At 54.7% G+C, this 24,883-nt stretch overlaps 1 protein-coding gene across 2 annotated transcripts; it reads left to right on the forward strand.

Moving 5' to 3' along the window:
* Positions 1-15,307: 15,307 nt before the first annotated feature.
* LOC144940844 (peripheral myelin protein 22-like) lies at positions 15,308-23,431 on the forward strand. 2 transcript variants are annotated; one of them, XM_078867326.1, is made up of 5 exons: positions 15,308-15,409; positions 18,447-18,555; positions 20,667-20,790; positions 22,088-22,228; positions 22,376-23,431. In XM_078867326.1, exons 2-5 carry the CDS (start codon positions 18,478-18,480, stop codon positions 22,525-22,527), a joined length of 495 nt encoding a protein of 164 aa, XP_078723452.1. In that variant the 5' UTR covers positions 15,308-15,409; positions 18,447-18,477; the 3' UTR covers positions 22,528-23,431. The 2 variants fall into 2 exon arrangements, with proteins under 2 accessions (XP_078723452.1, XP_078723450.1); XM_078867324.1 differs by lacking the exon at positions 15,308-15,409 and adding an exon at positions 16,994-17,013.
* Positions 23,432-24,883: the final 1,452 nt, after the last annotated feature.

Below are 24,883 nucleotides of genomic sequence, written 5' to 3' on the forward strand. Positions count from 1 at the left end.
CTCCCATCACCATACTCCCGTCATCACCTCCTACCACAAGTTTGCTGAGGAAAATAAACGATGGGAGAGTGAATTCCAAAGTGGAGCAGTGCGAGGGAAGAAGGAGGAAGAAAAGTGAGGTGACCTGCGGTGTGGTGGTGGTTACGTGAGTGGGTGGGTTAGTGGATGGATTAGTGGGTGGGTTAGTGGGTGGGTTAGTGGGTGGGTTAGTGGGTTAGTGGGTTGGTTAGTGGGTTAGTGGGTGGGTTAGTGCGTGGATTAGTGGGTGGGTTAGTGGGTGGGTTAGTGGGTTAGTGGGTTGGTTAGTGGGTTAGTGGGTGGGTTAGTGGGTGGGTTAGTGGGTGAGTTAATGGGTGAGTTAGTGGGTGAGTTAGTGGGTGGGTTAGTGGGTGGGTTAGTGGGTGGGTTAGTGGGTTGGTTAGTGGGTTAGTGGGTGGGTTAGTGGGTGGGTTAGTGGGTGGGTTAGTGGGTGGATTAGTGGGTGGGTTAGTGGGTGGGTTAGTGGGTTAGTGGGTTGGTTAGTGGGTTAGTGGGTGGGTTAGTGGGTGGGTTAGTGGGTGGATTAGTGGGTGAGTTAGTGGGTGAGTTAGTGGGTGGGTTAGTAGGTGGGTTAGTGGGTGGGTTAGTGGGTGAGTTAGTGGGTGGGTTAGTGGGTGGGTTAGTGGGTGGGTTAGTGGGTGGGTTAGTGGGTGGGTTAGTGGGTGGGTTAGTGGGTGAGTTAGTGGGTGAGTTAGTGGGTGGGTTAGTGGGTGAGTTAGTGGGTGGGTTAGTGGGTTAGTGGGTGGGTTAGTGGGTGGGTTAGTGGGTGGGTTAGTGGGTGGGTTAGTGGGTGGGTTAGTGGGTGGGTTAGTGGGTTGGTTAGTGGGTTAGTGGGTGGGTTAGTGGGTGGGTTCGTGGGTGAGTTAGTGGGTGAGTTAGTGGGTGGGTTAGTGGGTGGGTTAGTGGGTGGGTTAGTGGGTTAGTGGGTTGGTTAGTGGGTTAGTGGGTGGGTTAGTGGGTGGGTTAGTGGGTGGGTTAGTGGGTGGGTTAGTGGGTTAGTGGGTTGGTTAGTGGGTTAGTGGGTGGGTTAGTGGGTGGGTTAGTGGGTGGGCTAGTGGGTGGGTTAGTGGGTGGGTTAGTGGGTGGGTTAGTGGGTGGGTTAGTGGGTGGGTTAGTGGGTGGGTTAGTGGGTGGGTTAGTGGGTGGGTTAGTAGGTGGGTTAGTGGGTGAGTTAGTGGGTGAGTTAGTGGGTGGGTTAGTGGGTGAGTTAGTGGGTGGGTTAGTGGGTGGGTTAGTGGGTGGGTTAGTGGGTGAGTTAGTGGGTGGGTTAGTGGGTTAGTGGGTGGGTTAGTGGGTGGGTTAGTGGGTGGGTTAGTGGGTGAGTTAATGGGTGGGTTAGTGGGTGGGTTAGTGGGTGGGTTAGTGGGTGGGTTAGTGGGTGGGTTAGTGGGTGGGTTAGTGGGTTAGTGGGTGGGTTAGTGGGTGGGTTAGTGGGTGGGTTAGTGGGTGGGCTAGTGGGTGGGTTAGTGGGTGGGTTAGTGGGTGGGTTAGTGGGTTAGTGGGTTGGTTAGTGGGTTAGTGGGTGGGTTAGTGGGTGGGTTAGTGGGTGGGCTAGTGGGTGGGTTAGTGGGTGGGTTAGTGGGTGGCTTAGTGGGTGGGTTAGTGGGTGAGTTAGTGGGTGGGTTAGTGGGTGGGTTAGTGGGTGGGTTAGTGGGTGAGTTAGTGGGTGGGTTAGTGGGTGGGTTAGTGGGTGGGTTAGTGGGTGGGTTAGTGGGTGGGTTAGTGGGTGAGTTAGTGGGTGGGTTAGTGGGTGAGTTAGTGGGTGGGTTAGTGGGTGGGTTAGTGGGTGGGTTAGTGGGTGGGTTAGTGGGTGGGTTAGTGGGTGGGTTAGTGGGTGGGTTAGTGGGTGGGTTAGTGGGTGAGTTAATGGGTGGGTTAGTGGGTGGGTTAGTGGGTGGGTTAGTGGGTGGGTTAGTGGGTGGATTAGTGGGTTAGTGGGTGGGTTAGTGGGTGGGTTAGTGGGTGGGTTAGTGGGTGAGTTAGTGGGTGGGTTAGTGGGTTAGTGGGTGGGTTAGTGGGTGGGTTAGTGGGTGGATTAGTGGGTGGGTTAGTGGGTGGGAGTGATTGAGGGCGCCCGAAGGCGAGATGTTAACTCGCCTGTTATGGAGGAGGTCGTGGGTTCGAACCCGACCCTGACACATATATTTAGAATTTGCATGTTCTCCACGTGGTCGTGTGGATTTTTCTCCATCCTTTCGGTTTTCCTCCACATTTAGAAAAACTCGTTTAGAGCATTTGGCTTTTTTACATTTCTACATGATGATAAGCCACTTCGTTGAACTATCATTTGTGGCCAGGTCGCTTCTGAAAAAGAGCTTTATAGTTCAGTGGGTCTTATTCTACTCCGAATCAGTCGAGTGGTATTATCTTTTCATCAGCTGCGTAAGGTTGTGTGGATACTACCTGGCATGTCGCTCCATACGAAGCTCCGGGTCATGTCGGTCGCAGTTATGCCCTCTCTTCTCTAGGCTTGTGGAACGTGGAGCCGTTTAAAATAACATCTGCGCCGGTTTGAAACATTCAGTCTAACCTGTCTACGATCCATCCTGGGTTTAACCACATTGGATTGTATGAACAGCTTACGGATCCTTGAAAGATCTGGACACCGTTCCATCATCGGTGAGCTCCTCCAGCAAGAGAGACTGCGTTGGCTGGGTCATGTAGTCCTCATGACCAGCTAACGCATGCGCAAATCATTTATTTTTGATCGGATAGAGGGGGATTAACGGGCGCGGCACGGGCTGGAGAATATGTGGAGGAGGTTCGTGAAAAAAGCTCCTGGGCAGTTGGAGGTAGTCGCCCTGCAGCAACAACGGAGTGCGGAGGAGTGACGCTCACAACAACGAGCGGATCGCGCCGGGAAAATAAAATGCAACAAGTTGGCACAGAGAGGATCATAGTTTATGCATCTGCACCTTCGCTTAGCACGATTGGTTACGTGTGGCGCGAAATAAATTAAGCATCCAAACATCTGCCAGTCAGTCAACGCACGGCACCTGTATGGGTCTGTTCGTGACCTCCTTCCGACGAGCCTTCGACAGCTCAAGTAGCCTCAAAGTGGACCGAGCGTGGCACACGCATCGTGTGAAGTCATCGCCACTTAATAGCTTACGGCGGTTGTACGTATATACGTTGAACTTCGTTTGCACCGTACGTAGCCAACCGTGCTAATCGGAGGTGCGGGGGAAGGACAACAAACTAAACACAAAAGGCTGTTTTAAAGAAATGAGCTGTGACCTGCAATGTTGTGGTGGTTGAACACAGTTTGGATGAGACGAACCAGCCATTGTCTGGTAAAACCGAGTTTTTAACTTGGTGGAGGAATCATATAACCATTGAATGTAGTTCACAAGAAGCAGTAGTAGACAGGAGAGTGATAGGGAGGCGACTGACCAGTAGTGACTTCTGGGTCACCAATCAACCCGACTGCTTCAGGAATTCACGAGCAAAGCCACAGGGCGGCAGTGGATGTGTGCATGTGGGGAGCGGTCGTCTCGCGGTTAGCGCGCTGCGCTACGAACCCTGCGAGCCGAGCTTGATACCCGAACAGTGATGATTACCAGAACAGGTTCTGGGACTCCCCTTGGTCGACTCAGCCTCAAATGAGTACCTGGTGCGGTGTGTAAACATCGCCACTAGGGGGACAAAAGCGGCCGGGCGTGGTGCTGGCCACCAACTCCCTCGCGTGCCGTGCCGGCCTTCATAGGTGCTCGCTAACAGCACTTGCCCCTACAGTTTGTTAAGGCTACACGGGAGATATTTGTCTTTGTGTGCACGCTGCACTTGAGAGGACGCCTAACGCGCCGACCACAATGCCCCTTTGTCGGGCCCGCAACCCGCAGAGCGAGGGGAACACTGCCCCTCTTTGATGCCTGTAGTCCGCCCGCCGGAGCGAGGCTCCAGTCTTCTTCTGCTCTCGTGTGGCCTGTGAAGACCACAGCTACTACATTATACTGCCATACTGTAACTGGCTCCGCAGTTCCTTGCTTTGTTTGCGAGTGGGTGAAAAGCAACTGCAGCCACTCACACACCACCACCGCCGTGTGGTTGGGGCAGTGGCGAGTTGCAGTGTGCGAGGTTTGGTGTATTCATGGCCGCGTCGCACACGGTGGAGGGAGTTTCCGAGACAGCCGCGGGCCCCTCTCGCAGGAGGAGGAGGTCTGTGTCGGCAATAGCCCCCGGCGGCACTGCCTCGCGTATTGGAGTAGAAGCTGGCCCCGTCCCTTGTGTGGTCCTTCAACCCCGGTGCAGTCGGGGTGTAGACAGCTGAACGCAGGGCTGACGGAGCGGGGAGGCAATGCGCTCTGTGTGTGAGCGGCGCTTAAGGGGACGGATCCTCAGCCATGAGGAGGCGCTCTCTAGACCACAGAGCGGGGCTCCATTGCTGGGATGGGGGGACATCCCCACCCCTCCCTTCCCACCAACCCCCACCCCTCCCCTCCCACCAACCCCCACCCTCCCCTCCCACCAACCCCCACTCCTCACACCAGCCCCCACCCCTCCTCCCCCCGGGCGTTCTCTTACAGGACAGAGGACGCGGGGGCCACGTGCCCCAGCGAGCGCGGGCGAGTGCGCACTCGTCAGTGTCGAGTTCATTAGCCACACCCTGCCCCCCCCTACCCCCCACTCTCCGCGGCACCTCACCTCCCTCACTCACACACACTCACACACATACACTCACCCACACACACATACTCACACACTCACTCACACACACTCACTCACACACTCACACACATACACTCACCCACACACTCACTCACACACACACACACTCACCCACACACACATACTCACACACTCACACTCACCCACACACTCACACACACACTCACACACCCACACACTCACCCACACACTCACACACACTCACCCACACACTCACACACATACACTCACCCACACACTCACACACACACACTCACCCACACACTCACACACACACTCACCCACACACTCACTCACACACTCACACACTCACCCACACACTCACTCACACACACACTCACTCACACACTCACACACACTCACTCACACACACTCACCCACACACTCACTCACACACACTCACCCACACACTCACTCACACACACTCACTCACACTCACACACTCACTCACCCACACACTCACACACACACTCACTCACACACACTCACCCACACACTCACACACACACTCACACACTCACCCACACACACTCACACTCACTCACACACACTCACCCACACACTCACCCACACTCATACACACTCACACACACACTCACTCACACACTCGCACACACACTCACCCACTCACACACTCACTCACCCACAACACTCCCCTCAGTCACAGGGCTCCCTTAAGCATCGCTGACTGTACGCTCACCGCCAACACCCTCTTTTCACTGCCACACCCTTCAAGCCACCCCTCAATCACACCCTCCCCACACCAGGTCACGACACTCACCCACTCACTCACCGCCTCTGCTCACCCCTGCCGTTCTGCTCACCCACCCCCACCCGAATCCTCAGCCGCCCATCCACCCCTCACCCTCCTCCCGCACCTCAGCCACACCGCCTCCTACACTGCCTCTGCACACCCGTGGACTCACCCGTGGACTCGCCCGCGCAGTGATTCACGGTCGTGCGAGGTGCTTCCTCGGCCATCACTGGAGTCGGCGTGCGACACGCGGCCGGGGTCTTCTTCGCCTCGTAGAGCAACTCGCGTGGAAGGAGGACGCAGGCCACGAGTTTGGACTCGGTCTTAGCCGCTCTCGATCCCGTCCGATGACTGCGGCTCGGATGTTCGAGATGACCGTCGCTCCCTACTGGCAGGCCGGGTCCCGAATAACCTTGTGCCGCACAGGGACAGCTGCCACTGGGGAGCCCTTCCAATGTTTGAGATGCGATGCAAGGCGCCGATAATTGCTGAGGCGTATACGCGAGTTCCATATGAATGCATACTCTGATAAAGAATGCGATAATAATGACGGAGTGGTGGAGATGTGCCGGTGCACTGCATTCTGGCACTCGTCACTGCACCACGCGCGCGAACAGGCACTCCCCGCCACACACGCAGGAATCGCCACGTTCACGTCTCCAATCTCTGAAGTGCGGGGCCTCCGCAGTGAGAGTGCGTTTGTCTTTGTGAGAGAGTAGCCAGTGGGTGTGATGAGTGTGCGTGAGCTTGGGCTGCACGGGAGGCAGGCCTCAAATCGGCGCCCTCACGCCACGACTACAGCATTGGGCGCCACGGGGAAGCGAATCCCAGCGGGAATGTACTCAGCAAACCAATCCACGAACCGACACCGAGTACCACACACGCCGTCTCCTTCCCACACGAAGGATAAAATATGTTTACACAACCCATCAGCCACACTGTCTTCTAGGAGTGTGATCACAATTACAACTCTGCACCGGTTTCAACATTCGGTATCTCATCAGCAGGGTCAGACTTGCTTGCAGTAATGCTGATGAACTGACAAATGTTTGTTGGCAAGGACCCTGTCTCTGTTAGAAACGGGACGTAGTTCTACGCCAAACTCTGCAATACACTGCACAGAATATTCACCGGCGTCATTGTGGAAAGTTCACCAATGCTGCCGAAAATATGCATTCCCAGAAGGTCGTATGGCTGATGGGATGTAGAAATAAATGTATTTTATGTGCAGAGACAGATAAGGAAAGGGGGTAGATTGTCTGTTTCTCTCGTTTTACAGGGAACACGTTTACATTGGAACGAGCCGAGTGAGTGCGCTCTGCTGCTTCTTGCAGGTGGAATCCAGAGGCAGAGAGCACCTCCACTCCACTGGGCGCAGGCGAGGAACTCACAAACTGGAGAATCATCAGAGACCGCATCAGAATACAAGTTTTGCTGGCTGGCTGGCTGGCGGCGCGGGCGGGCGGGTGCGTGGTGGTGGTGACGCCACCGCGCACATCGGCGCAATAATGTCACCCGAATCTCACACCGTCGACCCGACTGTGTGTGTCGTGACGTCATACTCCACAACCTCCTCCCACGCATTATGCGCAGGCTATGCGAGTATTGTAATAATGATTGAAAACATTCGGTTAGGCATCGTATTGATCTGGCTATATTTTGTCTTTAAGGCCCTCGCCCACCCGATACAGCCAAATAAATTAAATTATTACGTGGCGTAGAACCGTCTACGCTCCAGTTATGATTGTTTCAGCATCCTCATTGGTAAGTTAGAGAACACTTCTCACTTTTCACTCACACACCCACCCACCCACTACATGACGCTCGCTTAAACAGCCAAAACATTCTGAGCGCCGGACATCGCATCTCAAACATCCGAAGGGCACCCCCAGTGCGCGGGACCATGTGGCTCAGGAGTGGGCATTCGTCTGCCATTCAGGGCGATGATTGCTGCTATGTGTCATCTCAATTGAGTAATTTGCGGTGAAGTTAAAAAAAAATGTGAATCGTAACGCCGGCACACAATGGCCGACTGTTTTGCGAATGACGCTGGGGGATCTTCAAGTTCCACTGTGAGTGAACAAATGGCGAGCATTGCTCTGATTAACTTGGGCGTCCTACCGAATTCGAACCTCTGCAACAAGCGGCAAACGCCTTCCATTGTGCGTCGGCAGGGGGGACCCCAGCACCGGCATTCCAGAGCCCTCGTCATCACAAACCCACACGGCGCGGCGGGTGCTCCACCAGACACGCTCTCCCCACTCATCCTCCCTCGACCCGAACCTCCTCTCCCATCACCTTCTCCCGTGAGCGTATCTCTCCTCGCTCGATCTCCCCCCTCACCCCTTTCTCCCCTCACCCTGTCTCCCATCACCGTCTCCCGTTATCCCCTCTCTCTCCCCCTTCGTCCACCCTCCCCTCACCCTCTACCCCTTTCCTCCCTCCGTAATCCCATCGCAGCCTTCCACCCCCCTCTTGGCTCCGTGGCACGGGGTGGGTGGGAGGCGGAGGGTGGCGCTGGTTTCCGCTCGGCACGGGAGTGGGGGTAGGGGGCGGGGTGGGGGAGGGGCGCATATGGGAAGCACATGTTGGTGGGGGAGGGGGGAGAGGGCCCCCCGGGGTTCAGCCAGCACGTACACAGTGTATGTGTGTGCGCATATCACGAGGCTTTAGAGTGCACCTAGTCTGGCACCAGCGCCGAGGTGACATCACCGCCACTTCTGTTGCGTCGGTAGCGCTTGTTGTGCGCGTGTGTCTTTGTGCACGGGGAGCGGGGCGCAGTGGTTGTAGCGCACTGTGCTACGAGCCCGGCTGTCTGCGTTCGATTTATTAACCGGCCCTGTGCCTTCCCTAAGTCAACTCAGCCTTAAATGAGTACCTGGCGCGGTGTGTAATCAGCAGTGGAGAGACAGAGGCGGCCAGACTGGTTTTAGTCACACCACCTCCGTGCGCCGCGTCGGCTTTCTGAGGTGCTCGCGAACAACTCTCTATGTGCAGACTGTATGGTGGACTTCTTTCGCACCGTACACAGCCAACCGTGCAAATCGGAGGTGCGGAGGCAGGACAAACTAATCACAAAAAGCAGTTCTTAAGATATTGGTATTAAATATAGACTTAGAGAAAGGCAGCGCGTATTACGACATGGGTATTCCGCGGCCCCACGTTAGCCAATGCCCTATGGGCATTCCGATATCTGTATGACCCCGTGCCTCTGCTCGTACGCTGCGTAGTCCGCTAACCGATTCAACTGCTCATCCCAAACCCCGCGGCCGCATTCCCTTCCAATCGCCTTCACTGCTCAGCATCACCTCCGACGGGAATCGACGGGGACGGATGCGCGTGGTAGATGGGGGGGGGAGCCGCTCTGGTGGAGAGTTCACATCGGTAACCGTTTTCAAAATCGATGACCGGTTCCTAAAGTCAATTCCTAAAGTCAGGAACAAAAAACCAACCCGATCTTAGCAGCCATAGTCTGGTGCTATGAAATGGCGTGGACTGGCTGGGTGGATGAGCGTTTGGCGTTTACTCGTAGGCCTGGATGGGGGCAAGGTCGAAGGCAGAATCGGGTGTTGTGGGGGGTCGTCGTCACGGACGCGGCGAGGTGTTTATGTCGAGGCCGTGGTTGGTGTCTGCTCGAGACTCTGTTTCGCCAGGAGCTCCCGGCGGCAGCAGACGCTACCAGAGCGGGGAATGAGGCAGAGGAGGCGTCACCGCGCGCATAGACGCCAGGGAGAGAGAGGGAGAGCACACGGGACCTGAGAAGAGGCGGCACGGAGACACGGGGAAATGTATGGACGTATGTTGAACTTCTTTGGCACCGTACGTATCCAACCGTACTAATGTGACGCGCAGGGGAATGACAAGTAAACACAAAAAGCAGTTCTAAAGATATGGGATAGTCCGAGGGCGACACTGGGACATCGGTGCTGTGGAAACACTTCCCCCTGACTTCTCTGAACCCTTTCCCGATCCTCACCCTGACCCTGCCCGCACCTCGACGCTAACTCTGCCCCTGCGCACGCCCTCTGCCTCCCTCTGCCTCGCGTCTCTCCCCGTCACAAACCCTGGCTCGTGTCGGACGTGACACCTTCCCCGTACACGCGCAGGCGCGTTCTCATTTGAACTCAAGATATTAAATAACAAAATAAACAGGCCACATCCCTCCTTCCCAAATGTCCATATCATATATTTACACATTCCATCAATCACACGCCCTTTTGGGAGTGAACAATTTCAGCGTAATTGACTCGACTCAAGTAAAACTGGACCGGTTTCGACCTTCAATGGCTCATCAGCAAGGTCAGGCTTGCCTGAATGAATGTTACTTGACTGTCCGATGTTTACAAAGCGAGGGAGTCACACGGCTTCTGCTGCTGCATCGCTGTGTCACTGGCCTCGCCAAAGCCAGTCACGATCAGTGAGGCAATCCGCGTGACCTCACCCCACGCTAAACAACTCCGCCCTGAGGATTGTCTCATTGGTCTCTCCAACCCAGCGACGATGTCAATGATTTTGCAATTGACACTCAAGGCTTGAGACGAGGGATTCCTGGGCGGTCACACGCCGCGCCCAGCTGCGCCATTACCCCGTCAATCACACTCTCTGCCGACATCGCCCGCGGCAATCATAACCACCCCGCGTCCTGGGGGGCGCCCCCCCCCCCTCACATTGTATTGGTCGCTAATGTCGAAGAGCCACTGCCTCGGTGTGGCTGCTCTACGAGAACCGCTCCTGAATCCCCAGCTCGGTCGTGAGCCCCGGTCCCGGACACAGGAGCCGTGACTCGAGATACAGGAGCCGCGCTCGGCTCCATAAAGGATGGTCGCGACCTTCATATCTCTCATCCCCTTATCAGTGCCTACCTCTTTACAAACCTTATCAGTGCCTACCTCTTTACAAACCTTATCAGTGCCTACCTCTTTACACACAAATTCAGACCTTATTGGTCACCCCGTGCCCTAAGGAACCGTCCACAAATGGCGTCACACGATTTTTGACGATTTTATACCCCCCCCCCCCCCACTCGTCACACGATTTTTGACGATTTTATACCCCCCTCCCCACTCGTCACACGATTTTTGACGATTTTATACCCCCCCCACTCGTCACACGATTTTTGACGATGTTATACCCGCCCCCACTCGTCACACGATTTTTGACGATTTTATACCCCCCCCCCCACTCGTCACACGGCGTCACAAAGAGTCAAACCCCCCCTCAAATATGACGTCACAAAGCTCTGCCCCCTCCCCAAACCATATTTCCATTTTGAAAAGGAAACATGTTTCAAATCGCTTTAAACTATTGTCATTGTAGTGCGTATTTAATGTGGCGCTGCACTCTGATGTTGTAGGAGTGTTGTTATAACAATTCGTGTTGTTATAACAATTCTGTATTTATTTAAAGTTGCGCATTTGGATGTGACGTCACATTTATCACCCCCCCCCCTCGTCACACATCGTCACAAATGTCTGACCCGCCCCCCCCTAGGTGCATGACGTCATTTATGGACGGCCCCCAATCTCAACGTTCATCCTAGAAAGTCCCATCACAAGGGAGAAACACAGACAAATGGACAAAGCGTGTTTTTTGCGCGTATTGAAACGGCTGTACGTCGTATGGACCTGAAAACGCAATTTCCCTGTACAAGAATACGGGCAACCCGTATAGGTTGACAGGTATGGGCCGTACGTCGCTTTCACGCGCGTATACCCGCCCCGTCACGTGGTTACACGCGCGGACTCATCCCGCGAGCCTCGCGCCGCGCGCCCCACTTCAGGGCAGCGCGTGGCGGAACATTCCACAACAACGACAGCATTCCTCCTCCACAGACCCGCCCCCAGTATCGAATTCACTCAGACTGTTTAATATGCATACAAACACCGCGGCGCGTGAACATAACGGAGAGGCTATTTACCCGGGCACGCCTACAAATAAACCCTAGAGAAAATGCAATGACGTGGGCCACAAAAAAGTTGTGTTCCACATCGAAAATATCATGGGGCGGTAAGTCACGACCACGACCGTTTACGGACGAGCGCAACGAGTCCAAAGTTGACTCCCTCGGTCCCTCAGCCCCGCCCGACCGGACACGCGGCCGCGGTGACTGAGCCAACCCGGCCGCCTGCCTCACCCCATCCTCAGTAGCAGAGCCCCCCATCCCCCACAACAGAATGACATCCCTTAGTGACGGCTCTGCCAACACGGCAATGTGATGATGTGATGGTGCTGTATCATAGTTGTACTTGACACGTGTCCCTGTCTGTTCACACACGCGTCCATTTCTCACCCTCAAGCTATTTCTCATATTGCCCCACGTGTCACCTCCTGTGCCCCACGTGCCACCTCCTGTGTCCACCTCCTGTGCCCCACGTGTCCACCTCCTGTGCCCCAAGTGTCCACCTCCTGTGCCCACGTGTCCACCTCCTGTGCCCACGTGTCACCTCCTGTGTCCCAAGTGTCGCCTCCTGTGCCCCACGTGTCTACCTCCTGTGCCCACGTGTCACCTCCTGTGTCCCAAGTGTCGCCTCCTGTGCCCCACGTGTCCACCTCCTGTGCCCCACGTGTCCACCTCCTGTGCCCCAAGTGTCACCTCCTGTGCCCCACGTGTCCACCTCCTGTGCCCACGTGTCACCTCATGTGTCCCAAGTGTCGCCTCCTGTGCCCCACGTGTCCACCTCCTGTGCCCCACGTGTCCACCTCCTGTGCCCCAAGTGTCCACCTCCTGTGCCCCACGTGTCCACCTCCTGTGCCCTACGTGTCCACCTCCTGTGCCCCAAGTGTCCACCTCCTGTGCCCCAAGTGTCCACCTCCTGTGCCCCACGTGTCCACCTCCTGTGCCCCACGTGTCCACCTCCTGTGCCCCAAGTGTCCACCTCCTGTGCCCCAAGTGTCCACCTCCTGTGCCCCAAGTGTCCACCTCCTGTGCCCCACGTGTCCACCTCCTGTGCCCACCGGGCGAGCGAGGCCGAGTGGGTGCGGTGATCTGTGGGAGTGGCGCCCAGAACCGCACCCATCAGCGACTCCTCGACGTGACTGCTGTCGATGTGATGACGATGATGTGAGGGTGACGTGATCGTGCGGGGGATGACGTGATGATTATGTTATGATGGTGTGAGGGTGATGTGATTTTAGATATGAAACATTTAGTGTCCGAAGGTGTCTATGTGATGTGAGGGTAATATGCTGATGGTGATTATGGTGATACGATGGTGATGATGGTCATGTGAAGGTAATTCCGTGGAATGACTTCACGCAGCTCCGAGTCGTGGTGCGTAGGAGAGCGGGGGGGGGATTTCCTCTCGTCTCTCCGCGCTCTCGTTTGGAACAACAGCCCCGCCATCGCTAGGCGTGGTGCCGGCCCCGTGACGGCGCCGTGAGTCACGGCCGCGCGGAGGCTTCGCGCCCAACGCCATCACGAGCACCACGCCCTGTAACTGGAGCCCTGCACCACGCTCTCCCCTCGCTCTCGACTCAGTCTCTTCCCTCAAACGCCTCACGTGCACCCTCACACTCCACTCACTCCGTGAACGATAACCACGCTGCCCTCACACTCCCCACACCAGGGCTCAGGGCAAGGCGGCAGCCTCCCTCACGCCCCTCGAGCCACCAACAGTAGCAGCCACTACGCGTTTCGTTTGTACCAATTCGACTTTAAGTTTGGCCAAATTTGATAATTCCCCGCAAATCACTCAATCGGGATGGATCACAGCAGCAGTAGCAGCAGCATTCATCGGCCCCCTAATGGCAGACTCGGCTTGCAGACCAGGTAGCGAAGTCATCTGGCGGCACACATGGGCAGCTGCTGCCCTTTGAAATGTTCTGAGCTGAGATGCGATGTCGGGCGCTCTATCGACAACAAATCATGGTCGTTGTGATTACACAGCGGGCATCACTACGAGCGCGCGTTCTCACGACAGCCCCCCCCCCCCGCTGTGAAGAGAGGGCCCTGGGCGGACCCCCTGCCAGAGCGCTGAGGGGGGGTGGTGTGTCGCCTCAGCTGTCATCGATAGGGAGGGAGGGAGGGGGCACAGCCTCGGGTGGGGGTATCCCCCCCCCACGCGAAGATGTTTGAGGGCCATAGAAGCGTCGGCCCCCCAGCCTGGCGCGTAGCGAGCCCCCCCCCTACACTCGTGGCCAGAAGCCAAATAAACACGGACAATTCGCTTCCTTCTTCACGTATTCGTGTGGCCACATGGAACATGCAAGAATGTCTCTACACGTCCCATCAGCCACACGGCCTTCTGACAGTGATCTTTTTTTAAAAAGCAGAATTGGTTCAATCCGAGCAATCTGTGTCTCATCAGCAGTCATTGCTTCAAGTATATCCTGACTGCTGATGAGATATTGACGATAAAAACCGGTTTCCAAAGTTTTGTTGTATTAGCCCAATGCTGCTTAAATTGTGCACTCCTCTAAGGCCGCGTGACTGATGAGATGTGTACGACATTGGTGTATTCTCTATGTGCAAGGAGAGATGTGGCAAGGATGGCGCACTGACATTGTATACTCGCTTTGTGATGCTGCGGTAAAATAAATCCAGCCTCGCTTCCTCCACCTTCATCCCTCACTCTCCCCACACACTCTCTCCTCACTCTCCTCACCCTCCCACACTCTCCCCACACTCTCCCCACACTCTCCCCACACACACTCTCACCACACACTCTCTCCTCACTCTCCCCACACAAACTCCCCTCACTCTCCTCATCCTCCCACACTCTCCTCACCCTCCCCACACTATCCCCACACACACACTCCCCTCACTCTCCCCTCAATCCCCACACACTCTCTCCTCACTCTCCCCACACAAACTCCCCTCACTCTCTCCTCACTCTCCCCTCACTCTCCTCATCCTCCCGCACTCTCCTCACCCTCCCCACACCCTCCCCACACACACACTCCCCTCACTTTCCCCACACTCCCCTCACTCTCCCCACACACTCTCTCCTCACTCTCCCCACACTCCCTTCACACTCCCCTCACTCTCCCCACACACTTTCTCCTCACTCTCCCCACACTCCCCTCACCCTCCCCTCACTCTCCCCACACACACTCTCCCCTCACTATCCCACACTCCCCTCACACTCCCCTCACTCTCCCCACACACTCTCTCCTCACCCTCCCACACTCTCCCCACACTCTCCCCACACACACTCTCCCACACTCCCCTCACACTCCCCTCACTCTCCCCTCACACTCCCCTCACCATCCCCACACACTCTCTCCTCACCCTCCCCACACACACCCATTATTCCCTCACTCACTCCCCTCACTCTCCCCTCACTTTCCCCACACTCCCCTCACCCTCCCCACACACACTCCCCTCACTCTCCCACCCTCACTCTCCTCACCCTGCCCACACACACCCATTATTCCCTCACTCACTCCCCTCACTCTCCCCACACTCTCTCCTCACTATCTCCACACACACTATCCCCTCACTCTCACCCTCCCCACACACACACTCCCCTCACTCTCCCCACTCTCTGCTCACCCTTCCCACACACACCCATTATTCCCCCACTCTCCCCACACACACACATTATTCCCTCACTCTCCCCTCACTCTCCCCACATACACTCCCCTCACTCTCCCCCCCTCACTCTCCTCACCCTCCCCACACACACCCATGATTCCCTCACTCACTCCCCTCACTCTCCCCACTCTCTCCTCACCCCCCCCACACACACCCATGATTCCCTCACTCACTCCGCTCACTCTCTGTGAGCTAGCGGAGCTGTGGCTGCCCGAAGAGAGGGGCCTCTCAGTGGGGGAGAGTCCTCGTCGGCTGTGTGAGGAGGGGCCAGTGGGGCGATGGGAGGGAGGGGGTGGGGTGGGCGCATATAACCCGACTCCGCACGCGGAGCTCAGCTCCTCCTGCCACCGCTGCCCCCATTGCGAAGTGAAGCGAAGAGGCGAAGCTAAGAGGTGAAGTGAAGAGTTGAAGAGGTAAGGCTGCAACGGCGCGTCTCTGCCTCGGGGTGGGGAGGGGGGTCGCGCTCTCGGCTGCTGCTCTCATCGCTGCCTCTGCCGCCGTCTCCCCGTCTCCTCCCGTGGCTCCTGCTGCCTCCCCGTGCGTCTCGCCGTCTCCCCGTGTCCCCTGCTGTCTCCCCGTATCTCCCCCGTGTCTCCTCGCTGTATGTATGTTGAACTTCTTTCGCACCGTACGTAGCCAACTGTGCTAATAGGAGGTGCGGACATCTGGGTGCCGCGGTTGAGGAGTAGTTTGCTTGGGGAATCACGGGGTTCTCTCTCAGTATCCCTCACCACGGCCCCACGAGTCACTCTCCGAGTCGTTCCCTCCGAGTCGTTCCCTCTCGAAGTGTCGGTTTCTGTGCGTGGCTTGGCTCTGGACTCTATCGTCGCGAAGCCCCGGGGCTCATAAACATTCTCGAGACGGGGTCCCGCCCTTTGCGTGAATCCAGTGCTACCCATAAACTACCCCTATACTACTGCCCCACCCCTCAACTAACATTACCCCTAAAACCACACCCGACCCCTAAAACCACACCCTACCCTTAAACTTAACTCTAAAACCATCGCCTACCCCTAAAACCACACCCTATTCTTAAACTTAACTCTAAAACCATCGCCTACCCCTAAAACCACAACCTACCCTTAAACTTAACTTTAAAACCATAGCCTACCCCTAAAACCACATCCTATCTTTAAACTTAACTCTAAAACCATAGCCTACCCCTAAAACCACAACCTACCCTTAAACTTAACTCTAAAACTATAGCCTACCCCTAAAACCACATCCTATCTTTAAACTTAACCCTAAAACCACACCCGACCCCAAAAACCACACCCTACCCTTAAACTTAACTCTAAAACCATAGCCTACCTCTAAAACCACACCTTATCCTTAAACTTAACCCTAAAACAACACCCGACCCCTAAAATCACTCCTTACCCCTAAACCAACCCTTAAAACCACGCCTTACCCCTAAACCAACCCATTACACCTACCCCTAAAACCAATCCTTACCCCTAAACCAACCCCTAAAACCACTCCCTACCCCTAAACCTACACCTAAAACCACGCCCTACTAAACCTACCCCTAAAGCCACGCCCTACTAAACCTACCCCTAAAACCACGCCCTACTAAACCTACTCCTAAAACCACTCCCTACCCCTAAATATACCCCTAAAACCACGCCCTACTAAACCTACCCCTAAAACCACGCCCTACTAAACCTACCCCTAAACCAACCCCTACAGCCCGCCCGCCTTACCCCTCAACCTACCGCTAAAGCCGCCACCCTTCCCCGAACCCGACCGCGGGAGGGATTTGCCGATCCCAGCCACGAACTCCGAAGCGCGGATCGGGCGTCGCTCAGAGCGCGGTGCCCGCGGAGCCGCGACGCTCCACCGCCCCCACCGCTCAGTTTCACGGCGCATCACAAACCACTCCGTCACCCCCCCCTGCCCACTCGCTGCTGTCACCAAAATAACACCGCGTCCCAAGCCCCGGCAACCCGCACCGCGCCCGCCAGAGCGAGATCACGCGTGGGCGACTGATGACGGCTAAGAGGGGAGATCGGCCCATGTCTGTACATCCCTGTGTCTCTGTCTTTCTGTTTGCCTGTGTGTCGGAATCCCTCTGTCTGTGTATCCCTGCGTCTCTGTGCTCCTGTGTCTCTGTACCACCGTGTCTCTGTTTGTGTCCCTGAGTCCCTGTGTCTCTGTACCACCGTGTCTCTGTCTGTGTCCTTGAGTCCATGTGTCTCTGTACCACTGTGTCTCTGTTTGTGTCCCTGAGTCCCTGTGTCTCTGTACCACCGTGTCTCTGTCTGTGTCCTTGAGTCCATGTGTCTCTGTACCACCGTGTCTCTGTCTGTGTCCCTGAGTCCCTGTGTCTCTTGGGTCCCTGTGTTTATATCTGGTAGAGTTTAGCGGTCTTGGGCTGGGCCTAACTCCAGTGTGAGTTACAAAGGACTGCATTTATTTGGGACACAGCGCATGATACCAAGTCTTCCCGCCCTGGTAGTAATAATGGTTGTGATGTTGGTTATGATGATTGTTGTGATGATGATGATTGTGATGATGGTTATGATGATTGTTGTGATGATGATGATGGTTGTGATGATGGTTATGATTATTGTTGTGATGATGGTTGTGATGATGGTTGTGATGATGATGATGGTTGTGATGATGGTTATGATTATTGTTGTGATGATGGTTGTGATGATGGTTATGATGATTGTTGTGATGATGATGGTTGTGATGATGGTTGGAATGATGGTTGTGATGATAATGGTTGTGATGATGGTTATGATGATGGTTGTGATGATGGTTGGGTTGATGATAATTGTGATGATGGTTATGATGATTGTTGTGATGATGGTTGTGATGATGGTTATGATGATCGTTGTGATGATGATGGTTGTGATGATGGTTATGATGATCGTTGTGATGATGATGGTTGCGATGGTGGTTATGATGATGGTTGTGATGATGGTTGGGATGATGATAATTGTGATGATGGTTTTGATGATTGTTGTGATGATGGTTGTGATGATGGTTATGATGATTTTTGTGATGATGGTTGTGATGATGGTTGTGATGATGGTTATGATGATTGTTGTGATGATGATTGTTGTGATGATGATGGTTGTGATGGTTGGGATGATCGTTGTGATGATGATGGTTGTGATGATGGTTGTGATGATGGTTATGATGATTGTTGTGATGATGGTTGTGATGATGGTTATGATGATCGTTGTGATGATGATGGTTGTGATGATGGTTATGATGATGGTTATGATGATGGTTGTAATGATGGTTATGATGATGGTTGTGATGATGGTTGGGATGATGATAATTGTGATGATGGTTATGATGATTGTTGTGATGATGGTTGTGATGATGGTTATGATGATTGTTGTGATGATGATGGTTGTGATGATGGTTATGATGATTGTTGTGATGATGATGGTTGTGATGATTGTTGTGATGATGATGATGGTTGCACGTGCGCAGCGTATCATCCAGGGAGTGTTACCTCTACGCCATGAAGCTCCTCCTGCTCGCCATCGCCATCATCCATGTGGCGGCGCTGGTCCTGCTCTTCATCGCCACCATAGACAACGTGAGTGCCTCCGCGGTCCGGCGTTTCACCCTTCGCATAACGAGGCGAGAACTCAAGTGGCCAGTGAGGCTCCATCGCAAGCGTAGTCAACCTGGGTCACCAACATAACAGCAAAAACATACAAACATAATACAGCAGTGACGCGAATAGCACTCGGAGCATAAACATAACAAATAGCAACGGCAGCAGAGACAACTACGTTACAAAATAAATATAAAAGTGCACAAACAGAACGAAGATGACATGCATGTTCCAGTAGAGAGAGTCGGCTCGGACAAATGACTTGAAACCCATGCGCAGTGAAATGAGGCGACAGGAACATCAACTCGGAGTCAGGGTGATCACTGCACTATCAGGGGTCCACGGGAGCTGAGTAACACAGCGGGAGCTGAGTAACACAGCGGGAGCTGAGTAACACAGTGGGGGCTGAGTAACACAGTGGGGGTCCATGGGAGCTGAGTAACACAGTGGGGGCTGAGTAACACAGTGAGAGTCCATGGGAGCTGAGTAACACAGTGAGGGCTGAGTAACACAGTGGGGGCTGAGTAACACAGTGGGGACTGAGTAACACAGTGGGGGTCCATGGGAGCTGAGTAACACAGTGAGGGTGCACGGGAGCTGAGTAACACAGTGAGGGTGCATGGGAGCTGAGTAACACAGTGGGGGTCCATGGGAGCTGAGTAACACAGTGGGGGTCCACAGGAGCTGAGTAACACAGTGAGGGTGCACGGGAGCTGAGTAACACAGTGAGGGTGCATGGGAGCTGAGTAACACAGTGGGGGTCCATGGGAGCTGAGTAACACAGTAGGGGTCCACAGGAGCTGAGTAACACAGTGAGGGTGCACGGGAGCTGAGTAACACAGTGAGGGTGCATGGGAGCTGAGTAACACAGTGAGGGTGCACGGGAGCTGAGTAACACAGTGAGGGTGCATGGGAGCTGAGTAACACAGTGGGGGTCCATGGGAGCTGAGTAACACAGTGGGGGTCCACAGGAGCTGAGTAATACAGTGAGGGTGCACGGGAGCTGAGTAACACAGTGAGGGTGCATGGGAGCTGAGTAACACAGCGAGGGTGCACGGGAGCTGAGTAACACAGTGGGGGTGTACGGGAACTGAGTAACACAGTGGGGGTGCACGGGAGCTGAGTAACACAGTGGGGGTCCACAGGAGCTGAGTAATACAGTGAGGGTGCACGGGAGCTGAGTAACACAGTGAGGGTGCATGGGAGCTGAGTAACACAGCGAGGGTGCACGGGAGCTGAGTAACACAGTGGGGGTGCACGGGAGCTGAGTAACACAGTGGGGGTGCACGGGAGCTGAGTAACACAGTGGGGGTGCACGGGAGCTGAGTAACACAGTGAGGGTGCACGGGAGCTGAGTAACACAGTGGGGGTGCATGGGAGCTGAGTAACACAGTGAGGGTGCACGGGAGCTGAGTAACACAGTGGGGGTGCATGGGAGCTGAGTAACACATTGAGGGTGCACGGGAGCTGAGTAACACAGTGGGGGTGCACAGGAGCTGAGTAACACAGTGGGGGTGCATGGGAGCTGAGTAACACAGTGAGGGTGCACGGGAGCTGAGTAACACAGCGGGAGCTGAGTAACACAGCGGGAGCTGAGTAACACAGTGGGGGTCCACGGGGGCTGAGTAACACAGCGGGAGCTGAGAAACACAGCGGGAGCTGAGAAACACAGCGGGAGCTGAGTAACACAGTGGGGGTCCACGGGGGCTGAGTAACACAGCGGGAGCTGAGAAACACAGCGGGAGCTGAGTAACACAGCGGGAGCTGAGTAACACAGTGGGGGTCCACGGGGGCTGAGTAACACAGTGAGAGCTGAGTAACACAGTGACGGCTGAGTAACACAGTGAGGGCTGAGAAACACAGCGGGAGCTGAGTAACACAGTGGGGGTTCCGCGTGCTATGCGGATTCACGCTGGGTGGGTGGGGGGCTCTAGAAATCTGTCCACACTCATCGTGGTCGCTCGTGACGAGGTCTCTGCACTGGGTGACGGTCCTGACTTGTGCTGGTAACACCTGCGTTCCACTCGCGGTGGCATGTGGTGCGACTGGAGCGGTGTGGCTGACGTGGTGTGTCGTGGTGTGGCATGCAGGCCTGGTGGTACAACAGCAATGTTCTGAACGTCACGAGCCAGAGTGTGGACCTGTGGAAGAAGTGCAAATACGATGGAAACCAATGGATCTGCGGATCGAACGGACACGATGTCCCTCTCTCAGGTGACTCACGCTCTCCCTGGTTATAACTGCGATAGGTGTTTAGTACGATTCACGCACAGCAGACCTAAAAGATCACGTCATTCAAAAGGAGTAGGCGATGTGTGATTGCGTTATGATCCAAATTTGCCAATTCAAAAAAAAACCACTCAATTGTGATTGTACAAAGCAACATCGCCCCCTCCTGCGACACAACGGTAGATTGCGCCTGTGGAACATCAATACCAAAAGGCGTAATGCTCGCCTTGTGGAATTGACGCACATCCTAAATCCTCGAACGATTTCTTCCGTTCAAACTATGGTCATGGGCTCATAGCCAAGGCTCGCGCTGCCCCCTTGTGGCGGTTGGAGGCTAGAATCAGACCACTTGGCCGAGCCATTCCTTCCCCGGTGCGTGTGATCTCCATTGCCCCCCGGGGGCTCAGATGCCTTGAGCGATCGTCAAACTTTGCCCAGGGATGCCACTGCCCTGGGCAAGAGCCCCTGCTGTGGCCATCGCTCGCAGAGATACCGACACGTAATGGCACCACAAGATCCCGGGTTTGGAATCACTAGAGTGAAATTACAAAAACATTAACACATTCTGTGTAAATAATAACACTGTGTGGTCTTCCAAGGAAACATCTAATAGGCGACATTTCGGGCAATGCCCTTGTTGACAGGACGTAATGTGTGTGTAAATGTTTATCGGTAAGTACAGTGAGTGTAGATTCGTGATACTGGGCGATCCATCTATAGACGCGCCACTGATTCCTAGTGATGCTCAGGCGATGGCTTGGTCTCAGACGCACGAGAGTACTGCCATGGGTAACGCGTGTGCTCGGATCGGTGGCAGGAGTGATCTTGTGTGCGGCGTGAGAGGGTGTGTGTGTCTGTGTGCTACTCGCTAGCAGCCCTTGCCCCAACAGTCTATTGAGGCTGCATGAGGGATCTGTATCTCTGTATGTGTCTCTGCGTCTCGCTGTATGTATGGAGATGCCGATGTTTGTGACAAAATAAATAAGAAGACACTTCACCTCCTTCCCATATCTGTCCCTTCGCATAAAAAATAAAAGTTGTTTTACACATCCCATCAGCTATACGACCTTCTTGGAGTCAATCTTATCAGTAGCATTGGTTCAATGCAAGCAGAACTCTGGATCGGTTTCAACATTTAGTGTCTCATCCGCAGAGTCCGGCTCACTTGAACCAATGCTGGGCAAAGATCCTCGCCATTAGATATGGGTCCCAGTTCAATGTGGTGCGAGCTACAACCCCCAGCACGAGCTGACCGTGATGTTTGCGCCTGTCCCCACCGCAGACTGGATACAGGCCGTGCAGGCCTTCATGATCCTGTCCGTGATCTTCTGCTCCGCTTCGCTCATCATCTTCACGGCGCAGCTCTTCCGCCTCGAGAAGGGTGGCATGTTCCACTTCACGGGGGCTTTCCAGCTGCTCGCCTGTGCGTGACCGCACTGCACGTAACCACACCACACATAGCCCTCAAGCGCTCCCTGCACGACACGTCACTGCACTGTATTGCACCGTATCGTTAACGAGCGTGCAGTTCACCTCGCTAACCACTCCCCGCTCTCCGCGCCGCTCGCAGGTTTGTGCGTGATGGTGGCCGCCTCGATGTATGCGGCGCAGTTCAACTACAACAGCAGCGGCGGGTACGGCTACTGCTTCATCCTCGCCTGGATCGCGTTCCCGCTCACGCTCATCAGCGGCGTCCTCTACTGCATCCTGCGCAAGAAGTGATGGCCCCACCCCCTCGCCCAGCACGGGCGCAGGGCACGGCGCCCCCCTCCGCACGGCAGCTCCTCATCCCGATCCACGGGGCCCACACGGCTCTCGGGACCCACACATAGGAACGCCACTCTCACCCTGGAAATCAGATTTAAAAATCACGGGGGAATTTTATAATAGACGGAAAATTGTCTGGAATGTTATTTGCTCGTCGGGTTTTGGTAACGTAGCATAGATGTTGAATTGTAACACCCGCAGCCCTGTAGCTTTTACAACGTGTACTCAACTTGCCCCCTCCCCACCTCGTCCCCCGTAATCGTCATGCCCTCCCCCCAACCCCGTAATCATCATGCCCCCCCCCCCCCCCCCGTAGTGATGGTGCCTGTGCCCATGTGCCTTCGCCTCGTGTCCCACTTCCCAGTCGCCACGTGCCGCGTCCGATTGCTGTGACGTGGCCACTTCTCATGGCGAGTGGCAGCCGCTCCACGACACGGCGAGGGACGCGGGCTGTGTTCAGCAGAACGCACTACGCGTGACTCTCGCTCCTGCCGTACATATGCGGGGATTCACCTCCACATATCTGTGTCTCTGCACATAAATAAAATTATATTTTGTACACATCAACCGTACACGGTCTTCTGGGAGTGCATCATTTCAGCAGCACTGGTTTACAACAAGCAAGAACTCTGGACCGGTTTTGACATGCAGTGTCTCATCAGCAGAGTCCGGCTTTGCTTGAACCAATGCTGGTGAACTGCCAGATGTTTAGAGGCAAGGACCCTGTCTGTTCGATATAGAATTGCAAAACTATATCAATCACAGCGAACAATCAGGATGCGCGTGTTACCAGGTGGCGTGCGTTGCGCGGGTAAGGAGGGAGGGTGGAATGGTATTTTGTATAAAACATATGACTTGCCTCACTCTTGTCCTGGCTCTCTGATGTCCATCTTCTCCTGGAAACCACACAGCCACCTCATGAGCCTGGCTCGTGCTTGGTAGTGCATTGCACGGGAATGGAAGTGTAGAATCACGGTTGTTTGGGCCACCATTGTTTCTAAGGTCGCCACCAGTCCTCAAATCAGCGTCTGTTGTGGTCGGATGGCACGGATAGATTTTACCGAGATCTGGTTCTGGTGACCGTGTTGAACTCTGTCGCAGGAGATTGCACGGCAGTGTCGATACACCTCGGCCAACGGAGACATCAGGCCGGGTTTGCGCTGTAGAGACGGTGGCGAGCCGAGCTCTGGGCGCGTGGCTGTTGTAAAGCCCAGGGAAGGAGGGAGGGAGCTGGGTTCAAACCCTGGCACTGGACGCATGTTCTTTCGGGCCGGTGTCCCCAGGGAACGCGGCCGAACTCTGACACAGCAAGTCACCCTGTAGCTTACAGGAATGGGACGACTCTTCGATTAAAATCGATCGTGAGGCTCTCAATGAATGCACCCGATTGTCCTCGTGATTATTGCAGACTCGGACACGTCCATGCAATCGACACAGTCACAGATTGTACAGCTCACAGCCTCACAGCGCATTACTGCAGCTCCAATGAGATGCCGTACTGGACTTGCAATCCAGAAGTCGCCGATCCGATTCCATCTCCTGGCACGGCAGTTGAAACAACGAGGCAGTTTTCTAAAATCCTACCCACCAATTCTGTCCAAACAGCAGTAATTAGGTTCAGCACTATTAGTTTATGATCGGCAAAGTCGAGTGTGGTGGTAAATTGTGGGTATGCACACCGCTTCAAACACGTCTGCTCACAGTGTGGGAGGGTACATTAAATGCACTCCAGAGTTCGCTCAAGAGGAGCTCCTTCCGCCAGCAGTGGCGTGAAGGAGCACTTGCAGGGCCGCACCTTTACGTTTTCCTTCAGACTCTACATCCGCCACAAGGCCAAACACAAGCACATCCATGACCCCAAGTCGCGCAGTGGTTCAATGTGCGTGCACTTCCTTAGCAAGCTGGTCGCGCTATTCGACCATGCGCACACGCGGCGCACGGGTCCTCGGCCAGTGGAAAAAGCAGGATCTGTCCCGTGCCGTGATCGCTTGACCTCCTTATAATCCTGTACCAAATTTTGACTTTAAACTTTCAGACTGCAGGAATTCATATTCTTTGGTTCTTTCGGTAAAGTCACGTAGATAAAGAAAATAAAATCAAATAAAAACTACGTTTCCATCACAACACAAGCGAGTGTCTGCAGGAGGAAAAAAGACGATCGCTTGTGTTGTGATCGAAACGTCGTAGTTTTTCTTTTATTTGCTTTTATAATTTTTAGACTTTACCAAAAGAACCAAATAATATGAATCCTGTACCAGCTTGAGCTGCAGCGTCAGATCCATATCGGCCCCGGGTCTATTTAGCACCATGG

The sequence above is a fragment of the Lampetra fluviatilis genome, chromosome 23 (assembly GCF_964198595.1).
Source record: "Lampetra fluviatilis chromosome 23, kcLamFluv1.1, whole genome shotgun sequence".
Lineage (NCBI taxonomy): Eukaryota > Metazoa > Chordata > Hyperoartia > Petromyzontiformes > Petromyzontidae > Lampetra > Lampetra fluviatilis.